General features: G+C 40.3%; 1 protein-coding gene across 3 annotated transcripts; it reads left to right on the top strand.

Moving 5' to 3' along the window:
- Positions 1 to 5,156: 5,156 nt before the first annotated feature.
- On the top strand, positions 5,157 to 14,836 carry LOC115367490 (DNA-directed RNA polymerase III subunit RPC7-like). Of its 3 annotated transcripts, none has more exons than XM_030063274.1 (8): positions 5,157 to 5,607; positions 7,743 to 7,875; positions 8,071 to 8,200; positions 11,670 to 11,738; positions 11,850 to 11,906; positions 12,136 to 12,206; positions 12,293 to 12,415; positions 13,939 to 14,836. In XM_030063274.1, exons 2-8 carry the CDS (start codon positions 7,753 to 7,755, stop codon positions 14,023 to 14,025), a joined length of 660 nt encoding a protein of 219 aa, XP_029919134.1. In that variant the 5' UTR covers positions 5,157 to 5,607; positions 7,743 to 7,752; the 3' UTR covers positions 14,026 to 14,836. The 3 variants fall into 3 exon arrangements, with proteins under 3 accessions (XP_029919134.1, XP_029919136.1, XP_029919135.1); XM_030063276.1 differs by having other exon boundaries at positions 5,166 to 5,607; positions 12,139 to 12,206; XM_030063275.1 differs by lacking the exon at positions 5,157 to 5,607 and adding an exon at positions 5,614 to 5,754.
- Positions 14,837 to 16,066: the final 1,230 nt, after the last annotated feature.

The following is a 16,066-nucleotide window of genomic DNA, read 5'->3' as shown; positions in this document are numbered from 1 at the left end:
AAAAGCATAAAAGAGTCGAAAACATAGCATAGAAGAGTCAGTAACATAAATTAGGACAAGACAAAGCAGCATAAAGCAGGTTGAGGTAACAGCTCGGTCACATTTAAAACCACACAGAGATAGCACAGTACAACCATGGCAACTTTGAATAAAAACAGCGACAGATCAAATGAATAAGACCAAATATCACGGAACTGTGAGGGATTTCGGGCTTCGCTGTCCAGAATACGATGCAACATCAATACATTGGGAAACAAATCGACCACATCACACCATTCTCTTGAACTTCTTACGCTGCTGAGATGACAACAGTCTTTTTCAGGAATCTGGGTTTCTAGCCTGCTTGGGGTACGATTCCAGATTAGACATCCATGATGGAGCCAGACGTGCTTGACAAACAACTGGAAAGCCTCTAAATCTGTGTGGATCACATGTCCACTCATCCTGTCCATGTCTTTAGCATGTCCCCAGTAGGTGGTGGTGTTTATTCCAGCCATGCTCGGCTTCTTCACATTGTGATGTGCGGGAAGACAAACACAAGAGCTGTCAGTGAACGCGTCAGAATGATCAGATGATTACAAATCCCACTGAAGTAGCAAATGGCAAGACTAGATGATACTACCTAGGACTAGATGAATACATGCAATATGTCAATTGAAGTTTACAGAACATTGGCTTTGTATGTATATAAAAAAAAAATCAGTAAGCAAGTTTCCGTTTGGTGGAATGGTTGACATTGGATGAAGATATATTTTTCATGATTTTTTTTTTTTTTTTAAACTGGGGGTAAATTTGTGCTACCCCTCATGTTTTGATTTGAGCTCTTTGTTTCACTCATTTCCTTTTGCTACCAAGCTGAACTTTGAAACAAACAAACAAAAAAAAAGCTCCTGTCTCTCTCTTGCTCTTTTGCAGACTGAAAAGCGATGCATCCACACACCTTTGTATTCCAACTGCAGTTTCTTTTCAAGTATCAATTTTTGGATTTTCAAACGTCATTCTTTTGCTGACGTCTCAATTAAGTTCTGTTTTGTTTCTAATGCAGTTAAAAAAAAAAAAAACACACACACAAACAAACAAATGTATTGACTATGAAATAAAAATGACACGATATTTGCTAGGTTTGAAGTAATAATGACTTATTGTACATACGCTTTTTTCCTCCCTTGTACTGAAAAAAGAAATTGAAATTTAAATGGTTGTATATTGTGTAGAAAAGCAAACAAAAAGCCATGAATATTGTGAAGCTTGTCATTTCGTTTTGTGATCACTGTGTATTATTGTGAAACAAATGTGCAAAATGTTCGGGATTCTCTGTCCCCTTTTCTTCTCAAAGCAATCTCCCTGGATGTAGTTTTGCTTTCTGTTGCTGAACTGGTCGGAGGTTGCAGGAAAGTGCTCACCGACAGGATTGACAGTCAGGACTGTGCAGCCCTTCACACCTCAGACATTACACCTCTCAATATTTCTGTTTTTCTCTGTGTGACTATTGAAACGTCAGTAATGTTTCACTTTCTTACAGAGGAACTTTGTGGACGATGGAGCGTAACATGACTCCATCACCTTTATCAAATCACATGTCCGCAATTTAGCAAGCCTTCCTGAAGAAATGGCTACGGTTACACCGGTATATGCTTTTGGTGAACAAAAATTTAATTTGAATTTTTCAAAAAACACATTTGAATACAAAGTAATACAATAAAAATTAATTTGAATAAAACAAGCAAAATTTGAAATAAAAATAAAAATTGAATCTAAAAATTGAATTTGAATAACGTTTTGGAATAAAATTTGAACATGAACAGATAAAATAAAAATGAACTTGAATAAAATTTGAGCAAAAATTTTGAAATAAAAATAAATACAAATTGGAATCTAAAAATTTAATTGAATAAAAATTGGAATCAAAATTTAATTTGATTTATAAAAAAAAAAGAATACACATTTAAATAAAAAATACAATTTTATAAAAAATGAATTTGAATAAAACCTGAACAAAAAACTAAATTAATGAATTAAATTGAATAATAATTGGATTTTTTTTAATCAAAGCAAAAGTTTTTGTGTCCCTTGAAGGTAGAAATGCCTTTTCCACCCAGACAACAATGAAACTCTGTAAGAACCACTGCATCATTGGAATTTTGATGATCTTTTTTTTCTGAAAATGGTCAAATGAAAATATACAGAAAATTGTCTGTATGAGCAGCTTCAGACCAAATATATCTGTATCAATACTGGCCGTCATAAATGCAGCCGGGGGGAGCGGTAAGCTTTCAGAAGGTGGAGGTGTGCAGAAATGCCTCACCTGTCTGAAAATCCTGATCTGGAGCGATGATCACATTTCCTCGTAAAATCAACATACAACCTGTATGTTCCTCTACTGCTAGAACTTTCTCTTATAATATTAGCTGTTGCTAACGCAGGGAACATTTAATTGCAAAATCATTTTATAAATTTTAAAGTTCACTGTAGAATACTTTGTTTTTGCATAATGTTGACGATGTCGCACATGAACATCAGGGGAACGAGTGACATGATTAAATTGAATTTGACCTGAGAATAATCCAAGTCTTTGGTTTAGTTTCACTTCTGAACATCAATCCTGACCTTTTGCACATCCTTGATATTTAACTGTCTTCAAAAAAAAAAAAAAAAAAGAAAAAGGAAAAGAAAAATAATAATGCTGTTTGAATACTGCCAGTTGATTGATAACAATTATGCATTGACTGAAAAAATAAGCTAATTTTGGAGGAAATAACTTTGTAATATTTATCTCTTGCAAGCTATGTTTAATAAAGGTTGAAACAATTTTCTTGGAAGCGTGACTTTTTTTTTAAGCCTCTTGGTCTAGAGGCGCACTACAACTGCTTTGTCATCTGAGCTGCTGCAAATCTGAAGATGTCCTCATGTGTTTTCTGCTCCGTTCTGTTCCACTCTAGTCAAGCTTTCAGTGCACACATATCCCTCATTAGGGTTCATCCTAATGATCCTTAAGTCTTTATGAGTGATCATAAGAGTTAATTTGCAAAAAGAGGTATCTCAAGTTGTACTCATCTATAAACTTTTATTTTTCAGATATCAGTCAAAACCTCACACCTGGAGGCTGATGCACTCTGTAGGCAACACTGGCTTTTGCAAATGTCGGATTTTGATTCAGAAAGAATGAAACTTCAGACAACATATTTGTCTTCAGGAATGGAATTTTAAATGATATTACATGTCATTTAAATTTGTTCAACTAAAAGGCGCTGGCATCAAATTGATCATATTTAGTTTTAAAACAAAAATAAACCTGAATCAGAAATACTTAATTGATCCCCAAGAGAAAATCGGGTCAGATGCAGTTGCTCAATTCTCAAGAGTTAAATTATAAGAAATAGAAAAAGAAATAAGAAATACAGAAATATAAATAATATAAATATAAAAAGCACTGCATTATGTCTAACTATGTGCATTAATCCTACAAAATAAATTCACAAGTAAGACACTGACAGGGGCGTCATAGTGGGGGGAAAAGTGGGACTGATTACCCAGGGCCACAATGGGGGAGGGGGCCCTTGAAAGGCCTGAAATAAAAAGGTTTGCCTATTGGCCTCCTATACAAGGGCCCAATAAGATTTCTTTTCATGGGGCCCAAAATCCCTGGTGGCACCCCTGGACACTGAGCTCATGTAAAAGAAAAAAAAAAGTCTACCTATAGCCACCATATATACACAGGGGTACTGTACTGTTGAATCGTTGTCAAGTCCTACACTTATCTAAGTATTACACAGAGAAATGGTGACATCAGCAGTTACATGTCTGCTCCTCCACATGCAATAAAATCACATGCTTAAGGCTGCAAGTCATCATTCCTCTCACAGGGCGCCATGCTCAGCTGAGCTGCAGCAGCCTCTGCTGCATGTAGACACTGGGACACGTAGCATTATTGATTGGTTGATTTATAAATAATACTTTGTCAGCCAGGGCTGAAAGTTTTCATGCATCAACAGCAGCTCCATTTATATTGCACATCATAACAATGACATGAGGACAGGAAACAAAAAAAATGTATCAATTTCCATCAGCTTATAATGGCTGAGGACAAAGGTCTGTGCAGATGTCAGGGTGCTTCAGCGGACACTGGATCTGGGACTGCATTCTTCATTTAACTTGAGGACTGACCGACACGTGAAAGAGAGCTGCAGGCTGACCCTGTCACGACGTGGAGCGCTGTATCTCTGGCCGAGGGGCAGCTGAACATGTTCACTGCTCCCTGAGCGGCCGGCTCAGTGTGTCGTCATGGTGGGCCGATTCATGAAGCTTCTCAAGACACTGCGGTCTTTGAGCAGATTTTCATTTGGTGTAGCAGTTTAGATTTTAAAATCGCAGTCAAACTCTTTCCAGAATTTCCCTGGTTGGGATCAATAAAGTATATCTATCTATCTATTGTACCATGTCACTGCAGCCTGCACGACCCACAACTCCATGCTGGGACCCACCAAGTGGATCAGGAGCCATAGTTTGAAAAGCCCTCTTCTGTTCCCTGTTAGCTGTGCCCTGAAGCACACAGGAGCACACAGGACCCAGAGTGTCCCCCTAATGCTTATCAAACAATCCAGCACTTTTTATTGCTTTGTTGCAATGATTAAAAGTTAATCATTGTAGACAACTGTTTCTTTCATGACTAAATAGACAAAGGAAAAACGAACAAACTCAACAGAGCAACAACAAAAATAGCAGTAAGAAAAAGAAATTAAAATGATTTTTAAAAAAAATGAAAATAGAAAGAGGAGAGAACATAAGTGCCCATCTGCTGGAAATCTTGTGTTAGATTCATATAATTAGACTGTCTTTAGGGTAGATCTGAGTTATTTTACAGTTACTTTACAGTTTTATTATTTTTTTGGTGTGTAGAAGTTTGAGTCTCTATATATATTATTTAAATTCATACCAAAAACTGTGGGGGTAACGTCTGTAATTCTGCATTTATGTAACAAGTTTAACATGGCATCAGTGTTACATTTGTCACGGCTGTGATTAGTAACGACAGGGGGCGCCAAACCTACCATGTTCATTCATCCTTTAGCAACAAGACGTCATCAAATTGCGCCCCAAAAAATGTTAAAATCTTTTTCCCCCTACAGAATGGCAGTCTGCGACACTGCTGAGATAAAGCCATTACTGCAGCTGTGTTGCTCAGACTAACCCTTCCAGCGCCACGCCGGAGCCATGTGCGGCCAGAGGCCGGCGCAGCGCGAGCTTCTCACACACATGTTGACGGAAGTCGCCCCTGTCAACCGTCCTGCTTTTCCGGTGTGTGGTGGCACTCAGATGTGTCGAGTGACTGTGGCAGCGCTGGAAGGACCGGAGAACGTGTTATTATATCCTGCGAGAGATAACGCTCCACCTCTTGAGCTCGGACACAAGCAAAACCACCACCAACAAACAGAGGAAGAAGCAGTGGGCTGTTTCCACGGCACGGGAGCGTGTCCGCGGATGTACGCGAGCTAAGCACGTTGAAGCCGGCTAAGCACCTTCCACCACTGACCAGAGGGGGGCAGCAACACGCCGAGAGCGTCTACCCTGCCGAGCACCGAAGAGGAAGAGGAGGCAGGAAGCTGTGTGGTAAGCTCGTGCCGCTTCGTTCCCCTGACAGCTGCCCGGTCAGGCCGGAGCGCACCGGACACCGAGCAGGCAGTTTGATCAGTGGAGCAGAAGAGCAGGAGGCGAGCAGCTCCTGGAAGAGTCCTGGCTGTGCCAAACCTGTTCAGTGTGAGCTTGCCTTGCATCAGTCCTGTCTCTGAGCTCTGCAGGCAGTTCTTCTGACCTCATGGCTTGGTTTGTGCTCTGATATGCATCGTCAGCTGTGAGGCCTTCTATAGAGAGGAGTGTGCCTTTCCAAATCATATCCAAATCAATTTCATTTACCACAGTTGGACTCTAGTCGAGGCGTAGAAACATCTCAGCAATGATCAAGAGAAATGGGAGGCACCTGAGCTAAATTTCAAGTGTTGTTGCAAAGGGTCTGAATACTTATGTCTGTGTGATATTCAGTTTTTCCTTGTTAATAAATTTACAAAAAATTCTAAAATTCGATTTTCACTTTGTCATTATTGGGTACTGAGTGTAGATTAATGAGAACAAATGAATTCAAAGGATTGTAGCATCAGGATGAACATAAAAGTGAAAAAAGTGAAGGGGGTCTGAGTACTTTGTATAGATTTCATTTCTGCTCCATGTAAACTTCTGCTTCATTGTGCTCCCATGTTTCTAACTGCTGGATGCTAACACTGAGTTGCTTTTTCCCGATATTTGCTGATAGACCTTTTTCACAACAGACAGTTCAACACCAAGTAGCAGGTAAACAAGTAATAATGACATTAATTGAGGATCTGTTGATTCAGGTGGAACTGAGGGTCTCTCCTCCACTTAAATGGAGCCGAACTCTTATCAACAAGAACCGTTCACATTATTTGTGTTTACCTGCTATTCCATTTACAAAGTGGCTGCTCTGATAAAGGTCTGCTGTTTTGGAATTCATACAAACCACATACACTACTCACAAAAAGTTAGGGATATTTGGCTTTCGAGTGAAATTTATGGAAAATGTAAGAAGTTCACGCTACAGTGATATTATATCATGAAAGTAGGGCATTTAAGTAGAAGCATACACTGGTGATTTCCTCATCTCAAACAATTTCTTGAAACAAAAGCCAACAACAGTGGTGGATATACCACAACAAAAAATGTCAGTGTCAATAACTTGTCATGTGCCCTTGAGCATCAATTACAGCTTGACAACGACGTCTCATGCTGTTCACAAGTCGACTTATTGTCTGCTGAGGCATGGCATCCCACTCTTCTTGAAGGGCGGCCCTCAGGACATTGAGGTTCTGGGGTACAGAGCTCCGAGCCTCTACACGGCGACTCAGCTGTTCCCATAGGTTTTCTATGGGATTCAGGTCTGAGAAAGTGCAGGCCACTCCATTTGAGGTACCCCAGTCTCCAGCAGCCGTTCCCTAATGATACGACCTCGATGAGCTGGAGCATCAAACACCTGATGTGAATTTTGCCGTTAAACTCCTTGTTAGAGAACAGCAACTTGTGCAAAAAGTACTGAAACACTGAACAGTTGGACATGTGCATTCAAAAGTTTACAGAAGGTCACATTAAGTTCACCTGTAAAGGTTAGAATGCATTTTAGGTTCATCCTGAAATTTCACCCGAAAGCCGAATATCCCTAACTTTTTGTGAGTAGTGTAAGAATAGATGTTTGAACCTGTGATATTTCATTTGTTGTTTAAATAGAGCAACAGAGGGAGCTCAAAATATCAGCTTCCATAGGCTTCCTAATAATTGCTTCATTACAAGTCAGGACAGTGAGGAAAGGTCACTGGTTGGACAAGTGAGAGTCTGTGGAGAAAATGAGGAATCGAGATGATATAAAGAAAATCCCCAAAATGGAAAAGTAAGCAGTTAAGATTGTTTCCAGAAAGACAACAGTAAAATATAACCTTATTGGGATGTTGTTGCCTTGACATTGGAGCATATTATAAAAAGCCTGCTGCCTGATTTCACATGTTATTTCTGTGGTGCAGTTTCCTCAGTGAAGCTGCTGGAGGCTGTGGAGAAATCCCCTTTTGGCTCTTTAAACAGGACCAGATGTGGCAGGTGGATCAGGTCTGAGCTGCAGCGTTACAAACAGTCAAGGCCTCTGTACCTGTGTATGTTTCATTCCTGTGCATTGGTTTTGTTCCCAGGTTGTCCATCATGGCAGGCAGAGGTGGCAGAGGGCGAGGAAGAAGCAACATGACCTTCAGCCTGGAAAATCTGGGGATCGGTCGAGGAGAAGCTTTGCCCCCAAGCAGCCTCCAGCCTTCGCCCTTGTTCCCAGTAGGAAGGCCCATTTGGCTCTCACATAGTATGAGCTGCTAGAGATATCAAGTTCAGACCTTTGGAAATGTTCTGAGGTTTCAAGGTTGTCCACAGAGCAGTTACTGTATCAGTTCAATACTTGTGCTTTCATTGGAAATGAATATAAATATCTTTTCTTATGTGATGCCCCTATATTGTTTCCTTCTTCACCAGCCCATGACTTTTCAGCCAGTGCCCCTGCAGACTGGAGAGGAGGTGGAATACATGCTGGCTCTGAAACAGGAGCTGAGAGCCGCCACCAAAAACCTGCCCTACTACATCAGACAGAGTGCAGCCAGAAGAGGTGCGTGTCCAGCTGACAGCAGGTGAAAGTGAACTCTCTCTGACTCTGTGGTGGCCAGCTCTCACACACACACACACACATTCTGTAGGGACTGAACACTTCAGGCATATTGTATCTCTGACCATACCTAGTCAGTAATGTCGCAGCAGCTACTTTGCAAGTGATGCCTGATGAAAATGAGAAGAGTGCAGCAGAGATTTTCAGACATACACTACTCACAAAAAGTTAGGGATATTTGGCTTTTGGGTGAAATTTATGGAAAATATGAAAAGTTCACGCTACAGTGATATTATATCATGAAAGTAGGGCATTTAAGTAGAAGCATACACTGGTGATTTCCTCATCTCAAACAATTTCTTGAAACAAAAGCCAACAACAGTGGTGGGTATACCACAACAAAAAATGTCAGTGTCAATAACTTGTCATGTGCCCTTGAGCATCAATTACAGCTTGACCACAACGTCTCATGCTGTTCACAAGTCGACTTATTGTCTGCTGAGGCATGGCATCCCACTCTTCTTGAAGGGCGGCCCTCAGGACATTGAGGTTCTGGGGTACAGAGCTCCGAGCCTCTACACGGCGACTCAGCTGATCCCATAGGTTTTCTATGGGATGCAGGTCTGGAGAAAGTGCAGGCCACTCCATCTGAGGTACCCCAGTCTCCAGCAGCCGTTCCCTAATGATACGACCTCGATGAGCTGGAGCATCAAACACCTGATGTGAATTTTGCCGTTAAGCTCCTTGTTAGAGAACAGCAACTTGTGCAAAAAGTACTGAAACATTGAACAGTTGGACATGTGCATTCAAAAGTTTACAGAAGGTCACATTAAGTTCACCTGTAAAGGTTAGAATGCATTTTAGGTTCATCCTGAAATTTCACCTGAAAGCTGAATATCCCTAACTCTTTGTGAGTAGTGTATGTTAGTGAGTGTGGACTTGCTCTGTAAAATACAGCAGGCTTCAGTGTGACAAAGTGGGCAGGTTATTGTAAGTACACTGATTAGCACACAATATGTTTTTTTCCCTACCTGATGAAATCTTATTGATTCATAGCCTGGAAAGACTATGAATTGGCTTATTTTTTTCCTCCCAGAAAATACAGACCAAGTTTACAGAGCAGTGGTTAGAGCAGTGGTACCCAAACTTTTAACCAAGACTTCCCTAAAAATATTCCCTCCCCCGAAGGGAACTCAACTCTTCAGAGGTTTAAAAAAATGCCTCAAAGCTTCAACTAAAAACAACACACGATCAATTTGTTTGGAAATGTGTATTTAAAACTGCTAAGTGAGTTACAACAGTTTCAATCAGTTCAAATCCATTAAACAAACAGTGTTATACAATTGATCAAACTCTTTGAAATAAGAAGAATAAGCCTATAAAAGCATCATCATTTCATTGAAAATTACTGATGAATAAAGTAGGCTCTCTGTTTTGGCTGAAAATAATACCTTTGTAAAAGTGAAATTCTCATTTCAATCCTCATTCTGAGTTATTATTATTTGACATCTGGATGAAGCAGGTAGCTGACAGCTTTAAGGAACATGAACATAAAGCCTGAATGAGTAGGATTTGTCGGCTGCAGTTTGTAAACACAACATTCAAAGCTGGACCCTCCTGTCTGGCTAAGCTGAACAGCAGCCAAAAGTTTAGTTTCCTTCGATGGCGACTGCATTCATTCTGTCACCATCCCAGGAAAACAAACTTACCTCTTTATCCTCATCCTCTCCCTCAGTGCTCAGCAGTGGGTGAAAGCCACTCTTGTTGTGGAAACAACTTTGTCCTCTTGGTGTTTCTCATCACTAGGTTTCCTTTTTCCTGTGTCTGTGATTTTCATAGCTTCCTATTGGATGTTGTGCTGTTGATGTGGCACTGCTCAGTGTTTTTGGCATGGAGCTCCACAGCCTCTGGACTGTGGGTCTGGACTCTGGGACTTGTCCTGAACACAGCAGGGTCTCTGCGAGTACACACACCAATACACACTTACAGGGTCATAAGCGATGATGGAGAGGGATTATTGTATGAATCTATACATTTTAAGGAAAATCCTACTCATTCTGCCTTTCAAAAAGAATAATCATGACAGAATGATCAGATTTGACACCAGTAGAAAAGGAGAGAAAGCCAGTTATTGGGACACGTGGCTGCTTTTGGGAGCAGACAGTGCCAGCTTGCATAAGTAGACAGAAAAAGCACCCTGATAGTGCTCTCTGATAGGGATAGATGTGGTGTCCCACAAGCAGCCAAAACCTTTGTTCATCTTGAGCTTTGCTGCTCAAACTAGCAGCTGACGGCGATGAAAAAGATGAAGCACCTGGTCAGCGCATTCAGTGGGGCTAACATTATGTTCAGTTTGATTGGCTTCTGAACTGCATTGTACATGTAATAAAATAAAATTCATATGAAGTAGAAATTATTAGAGGAAATATTACAGTGTGAGTCTGCGCTTCAACCACTTTTATCTTATTACCTGGAGCAAAGAGTTGATTGGTTGGATCGATTTTAAAAAGTGCTAAGCTTGTCACCTGTTCTGTTTCATCAGTCCAGCAGTGGCTCTCCATCTTCTTCATGTGCTGGACCCTCAGGTTGACTTTTAGGAATTCCCAGGTCCCAGTTTGAAATAATTTTGCATATAGGGACCCTTATATCAAGAGGTATTGTTTTCACAGCATTTAGACACAAGAAATGTCATTTAAATCCAGTATCACTGATCTGATGTTCAGTCATTTTATCAAAGTACCAGAAAATGAACAAATGGCAATGAAACTTCTAACGATTAAAATGATATATTTAAAGGTCAGATTAGTGATCCTGGCTCCAATTTCTGGTCCTTAATGCAGCTGTTGAAACTATGCAGCTGTGCAGCTATTTGTCATTTTGCTGAAGACCCTTGAGGACCTGTAGGGGTCCATGGATCCCACTTTGAAAACAGCTGACTTTAAGGTGCAATATGTAACTTAGCTGTTCCACCAGAGGGTGCTGTTGTCTACTTCTTTGATTGTAAACTCAGACATGGCCAGCCAGCAAGAACAGCCGCAGGTATCCTTCTGGTTCGGGCCTGAATGATGATGGGTCCAGTGGAGTTTCTTGAGTCATCTCATGGAGATCATGTCAAAGAGGTCAAGCTTGTCTGTGAGAGGCTGTGCTAACCCTGCAAGGCTACACCATCAGCATAGTCCAGGTCTGTGAGGGTCCCACTTACCACATAGGATTCCAAATGATGGCCCTGCTTTGGCCGTCACACAGGGCATGAGAGACTCTACAAGCCAGTCAGGAAGTTCAGGGGCAATGAGGCAAGCTCAGGGGATGTCAGATCCCAGTGGGAAACTGTTGAAGGTGTTTTCCCACAAAAGTCTCCATGAAGCACACACTAGTTTTAGTTTCACATAGTGCAGGAGGTTTTTTCTTTTTTAGATGAATTCAGTTTTGTTGTCTTGTTCCGTGCTGAGGGCAGTGGTTTTGTTGTTTGCAGATGTCCTTCGCTACTCTGACAAATACCACAGAGATGAGGCCAGAGACAGTATTATGGACTGGAGGCCAGGTGAGGAGGCCTTACTGTGAGCCGGCATGAGACACCACACAGGGACTGAAACATTTTGGGACTCACTAATAATTATATGATAGTAATCTTTTAATATATTTTCTCTTGTAGACTGGAGCAGGTTACCTAATGAGCTTTGCATCAAAGTGAGAAAGTCTCAGAAAAAAGGTGGGAAATTTCTTTCTGCTATCATCTTGGTGCTCTAGAATGTCTATGTGACATTTTAGTGACATTGCAACTGTTGCCAGTGATCAGTGGCCTCCTTGTCTTATGGTGTCAGATGTAAGGAAATTGCCACATTATGAAATATTACTAGTATTACGTTGGGACTCTGTCTGATGATGTTGATAATGAAATAAAGACATACGTTTTATTTCCTTTACTTATTTTCTCCAAGCAGTTTTACCTCAGCTTAAAGGAACCAAAACAACCACCAGTGGGAAAGAGGAGGTCTTGTCCAAGCTAGAGGTCAGTGCATGCTAACACAGCAACTGACACAGTTGTCATGTGGTCACATTTTGTTGACTGTGTTTTGTTCTTAAATCCTCCAACAGTTTTTGGAAAAGAAAGAAGAGATAGTGAACTCTGAGGATGAGGAGGATGAGGAGAAAAAGAAAACAAATGAAGAGGAGGAGCAGGAACAGGAAGAGGAGTTGGATGAAGAGGAGGTGGAGGAGGTAAGGAGAACCAGGATGTTAGTATGTATTGTAACAGAGCCAAATCGTAATAATCAACATAATCTCATGTCATAACCTCCACAAATATCAGGCTCAGGGCTCTTAAGAAAGACTAGTTGTCTTGATTTGACTTTAAGTTTTGACTTTTAGGTTCTAAAGCGTTTAGGTTATTTTCGGCTGTTTAAATTGTTCATATTTCTATTTTTCTATATTCCTTGTTTATAGTGTATATTGCTTGCTGCTATTTATTATCTGTTTATAATGTAAATTTGCTTCATATTTTGCTATCCACTTTGCTACTGTAATGCTGGAAATTCCCCCACTGTGGGACTAATAAAGGAATATCTTATCTTATCTTATCTTATCTTAGAGGTTTGATACAACTACAGTACCAGAGCAGACAAGTAAAAACTTGAAGCAGTGTCCCAGAATAACGACTGTATTTAGTTGTTGGCCTGGCGTCCATGTGTGGCGTCTGTGGGAGTGAAATATCTGTGTATTTGGCACTTGAGGTGAGCTAGAAGACATGGTGACAGTTTTTCAGCTGTTTGACTGTGACTGCTGCAGTCAGGAGTCACACTCTGCTCCAGTCTTTTTACAGTGCCATCCACTCTTTATTTCAATAATAGTGATAGATTAAGGTAACACAAGGTGTCACATAACACTTCAAAATCATGCTTTGCAATTACTAATCTATTGTCAAGAAAGAGAAATGAAATATTCTTGTGTGGAAAAAAAGTTAGTAGGCCCTGTCTTTATCATCCCGCCAAATGACTTAAGACTCTCCAGCCAGCTAATCCTAACTTGTTGCATTGTTGTTAATGAACTTATTGAATAATATTATGGCAACGCCACCAGATAAGGGTCAACTACTCCAACACCCTTTTTTATTTGAATGGAAATCAAGAGTCACAAGGTTATTGTCAGAATTCTTTGATTCATTTACAGGCTGACAAGTTAAATCACAGCAACAACAGACAAATGAGGACAGAGACCCATAAATAAGTCCAAAAAACTCAAAGCACAGATGAGGAAATAAGGCAATGAAGCAATAATTAATCCAATGGGGCAGCTACTCAGACAGGCTAACCAAAAGTGTTTCAGCCTCATGAGAGCACAGTGACAGGATGGACTTTTTAATTCCACACAAAGAAATTGCATTTCTGTCTCTAATAAATGGTGGTGGTGTGATTTTTCAGTGTGATTTGCTGAAATAGGTTACCTTTGTCTGTCAGTCATCTTTAAGTGAACATGTAGTATCACTTTGTCACCATGTATCAAAAGGCCAAAATTCTCAGAACATTTAAGGTATTCCATCTTCTAACTATTCCATCATGGTGTCATTGAGGTAGAATTTCAGCATGCAGAGCACATTTAGTGAAAATATCAACTATTCAGTATTAAATGTAACAATAATGAAGTGTGATACAGATATTTTGGTTATTGACAGTTGACGCCACTATAAAAGTTGGCAAAGGCTGGGACTTTGTAACGTTTTATTTCTGCTTCCAATTATTTTCCAGGAAACAGACTATATCATGTCTTACTTTGACAATGGAGAGGACTTTGGAGTAGACAGTGATGACAATATGGATGAAGCTACATACTGAGACTCCTGACATGGGGACAGGACCTTTGTGTGGACATGATGCATCTGGAAAGAGGATGGTCGGCCTTGGAGACAGTGTGTAGTTTTGATGGGAGACTAGACTCTGGAATTTCATTTTAGACTGCTATTTAATGATCTGGGATTGTGAATGTTGAAAATTACTGTTCCAACTGTGGCTGTCAGTCTTTGGTTATTAAAGATTGTTTGCTGTAGATGCCAAAAATTGAAAACTACATCACTTTGTTCTGCTATGCAGTATTAAGATCCTGCTTCAACACCCAACACATTTTATCTAATTAATACTTGATTTATCATGTTTTGAGTGTTCAGTTCAGTTCAGTTCAGTTTTATTGTCATTTCCATCATACACCTTGGCATACACAGATATCGTTCTCCAGATGGTGATGCTCAAACAAGCACCTGGCAGGCACACTGAACAGTCACTTCACAGAACGAGCAAAATAAGACATTTAAAGACACTTTTAAAAGACAGAAAACACCACATGTGGACACATTAAAAACACAAGGAGCAGACCAGGTTTGTGTTACAGTTAGGACTGTTTTTCTTCTCTCTTAAGGAAAGTATTACAAATACAATTTTGATGTTGTATGTGGGGGAGTCAGATATAGCAAAAGCTGCCTCCAGCCTCCTTTTACAGAGCTCACCCAGAGGTCCCAGATTAATTTGTGGAGAGTGTTGAGGCCTGATACAGATCATTTTTAGACGGAAGTCATCAGATTCTGATATTGTGTGCAAATGTTAAATATCTTTAAGTTTGACCATTTTCATGGCAAAGAAGTTTGTGCATTTAGTGTTTCCTTTGGCATTTTATTCCTGTCAGGATGGTCAAGCCTCTAAAACAGCATAAAGTCCATCATTATCCCAGGCTTTCCAGCTGTGGTCAGGGACCAAGCTCCATCAAATCATATAGCTAGCTGTCTTGCCAGTTATCTGAACAACATTGTGGCATGCTCCCTGGCAGAGCCAATCAAACCACCAGCTCTCCAGTTACCAGATGACAACACTGCTGCTGGAGCTAGGCTGTCCCACAGGAAACATCCACTCTTTAACACACTGTAACTGTCATACTAGTGATTCTGCATGTTAAGCATAATACCTACACATTATTTACTTTGCTGCCACTTTTCTGCTAATCTTTTCCCAAAGCAAGAAGCCGTATTTTCGAACTCCGATATCATTTTCCTCTCTTCTCCCTTTCCTCCAGCCATTGTTTTCCATTTATTCCACTATGATATGAAAATGAACTTTCAGAGCCTTCAGACTTTCTTTGCACCAGTATTCCATTGCCGTAATAAAGTCGGCCACGTTAGTTTTCCTAAACGCAGAAGCACGGTTGGGTTTTGATGACTTGAACTGGGTGGAGTGAGGCCGTCTCTGCTGGAAAAATCTATCCCAGGAGAACATTTGCTTCACAAAATCAAATCAGATATCTTTTACTGTCACTGTACAAGGATGCACAACGAAATTTGGGGTCTGCACCTCTGAGTGGTAACAGAAGACAGTATCAGAAAATAAATAAATAGAACTATATGCACAATAAAAAACAATAGAAACAGTAAAAGACAGACATAAATCAAAAGTTATTGCACACTTAAGTTATAGCACTCATGACTACTGCTGCTTTATCAGCCTGATGACACAGGGACAGTAACTGTGTTTGAATCTGGTCAGTTCTCAGTTCCATTTGTTAGTAATGACTTTGTTGGCTGCAGAATCATCATAAGGTGGCTGTTTGAACCAAAGTTTGTTTCAACTGAAAAAGTGTGTTGGCAATTGTGAGGAAATTGAGCTAAATATTAAAAATCACTGGTTTAGTCCTGTAAACACTGATGGGCCTTGCATTCCTGGGCACTTTGTTGTTTGATGATATAGTTTTCTTATTCACGTTGATAACTTGCCAAACAACCATAGTTGGAGCATAGCTGGGTGTTGATAACAGCATCAGCAGTAAATGTCAGGTTCAGGTGTCGGTGCTGCGAAATGCAAGATCAAGGGCTTCTTCCTGGAGCCTCCCTTTGGC

This window comes from Myripristis murdjan, chromosome 11 (assembly GCF_902150065.1).
Source record: "Myripristis murdjan chromosome 11, fMyrMur1.1, whole genome shotgun sequence".
Classification (NCBI taxonomy): Eukaryota; Metazoa; Chordata; class Actinopteri; order Holocentriformes; family Holocentridae; genus Myripristis; species Myripristis murdjan.
The sequence above is the reverse complement of the archived record's forward strand: the minus strand, read 5'-3'. Positions and strand labels throughout refer to the sequence as shown.

Bases quoted from the DNA above. Each gene is read 5' to 3' on its own strand.
- LOC115367490 (XM_030063274.1), top strand. From the start codon at position 7,753: ATGGCAGGCAGAGGTGGCAGAGGGCGAGGAAGAAGCAACATGACCTTC. The intron at 7,876-8,070 runs GTAGGAAGGCCC...CTTCTTCACCAG, and splicing joins AGCCTTCGCCCTTGTTCCCA to CCCATGACTTTTCAGCCAGT. The intron at 8,201-11,669 runs GTGCGTGTCCAG...TGTTGTTTGCAG, and splicing joins ACAGAGTGCAGCCAGAAGAG to ATGTCCTTCGCTACTCTGAC.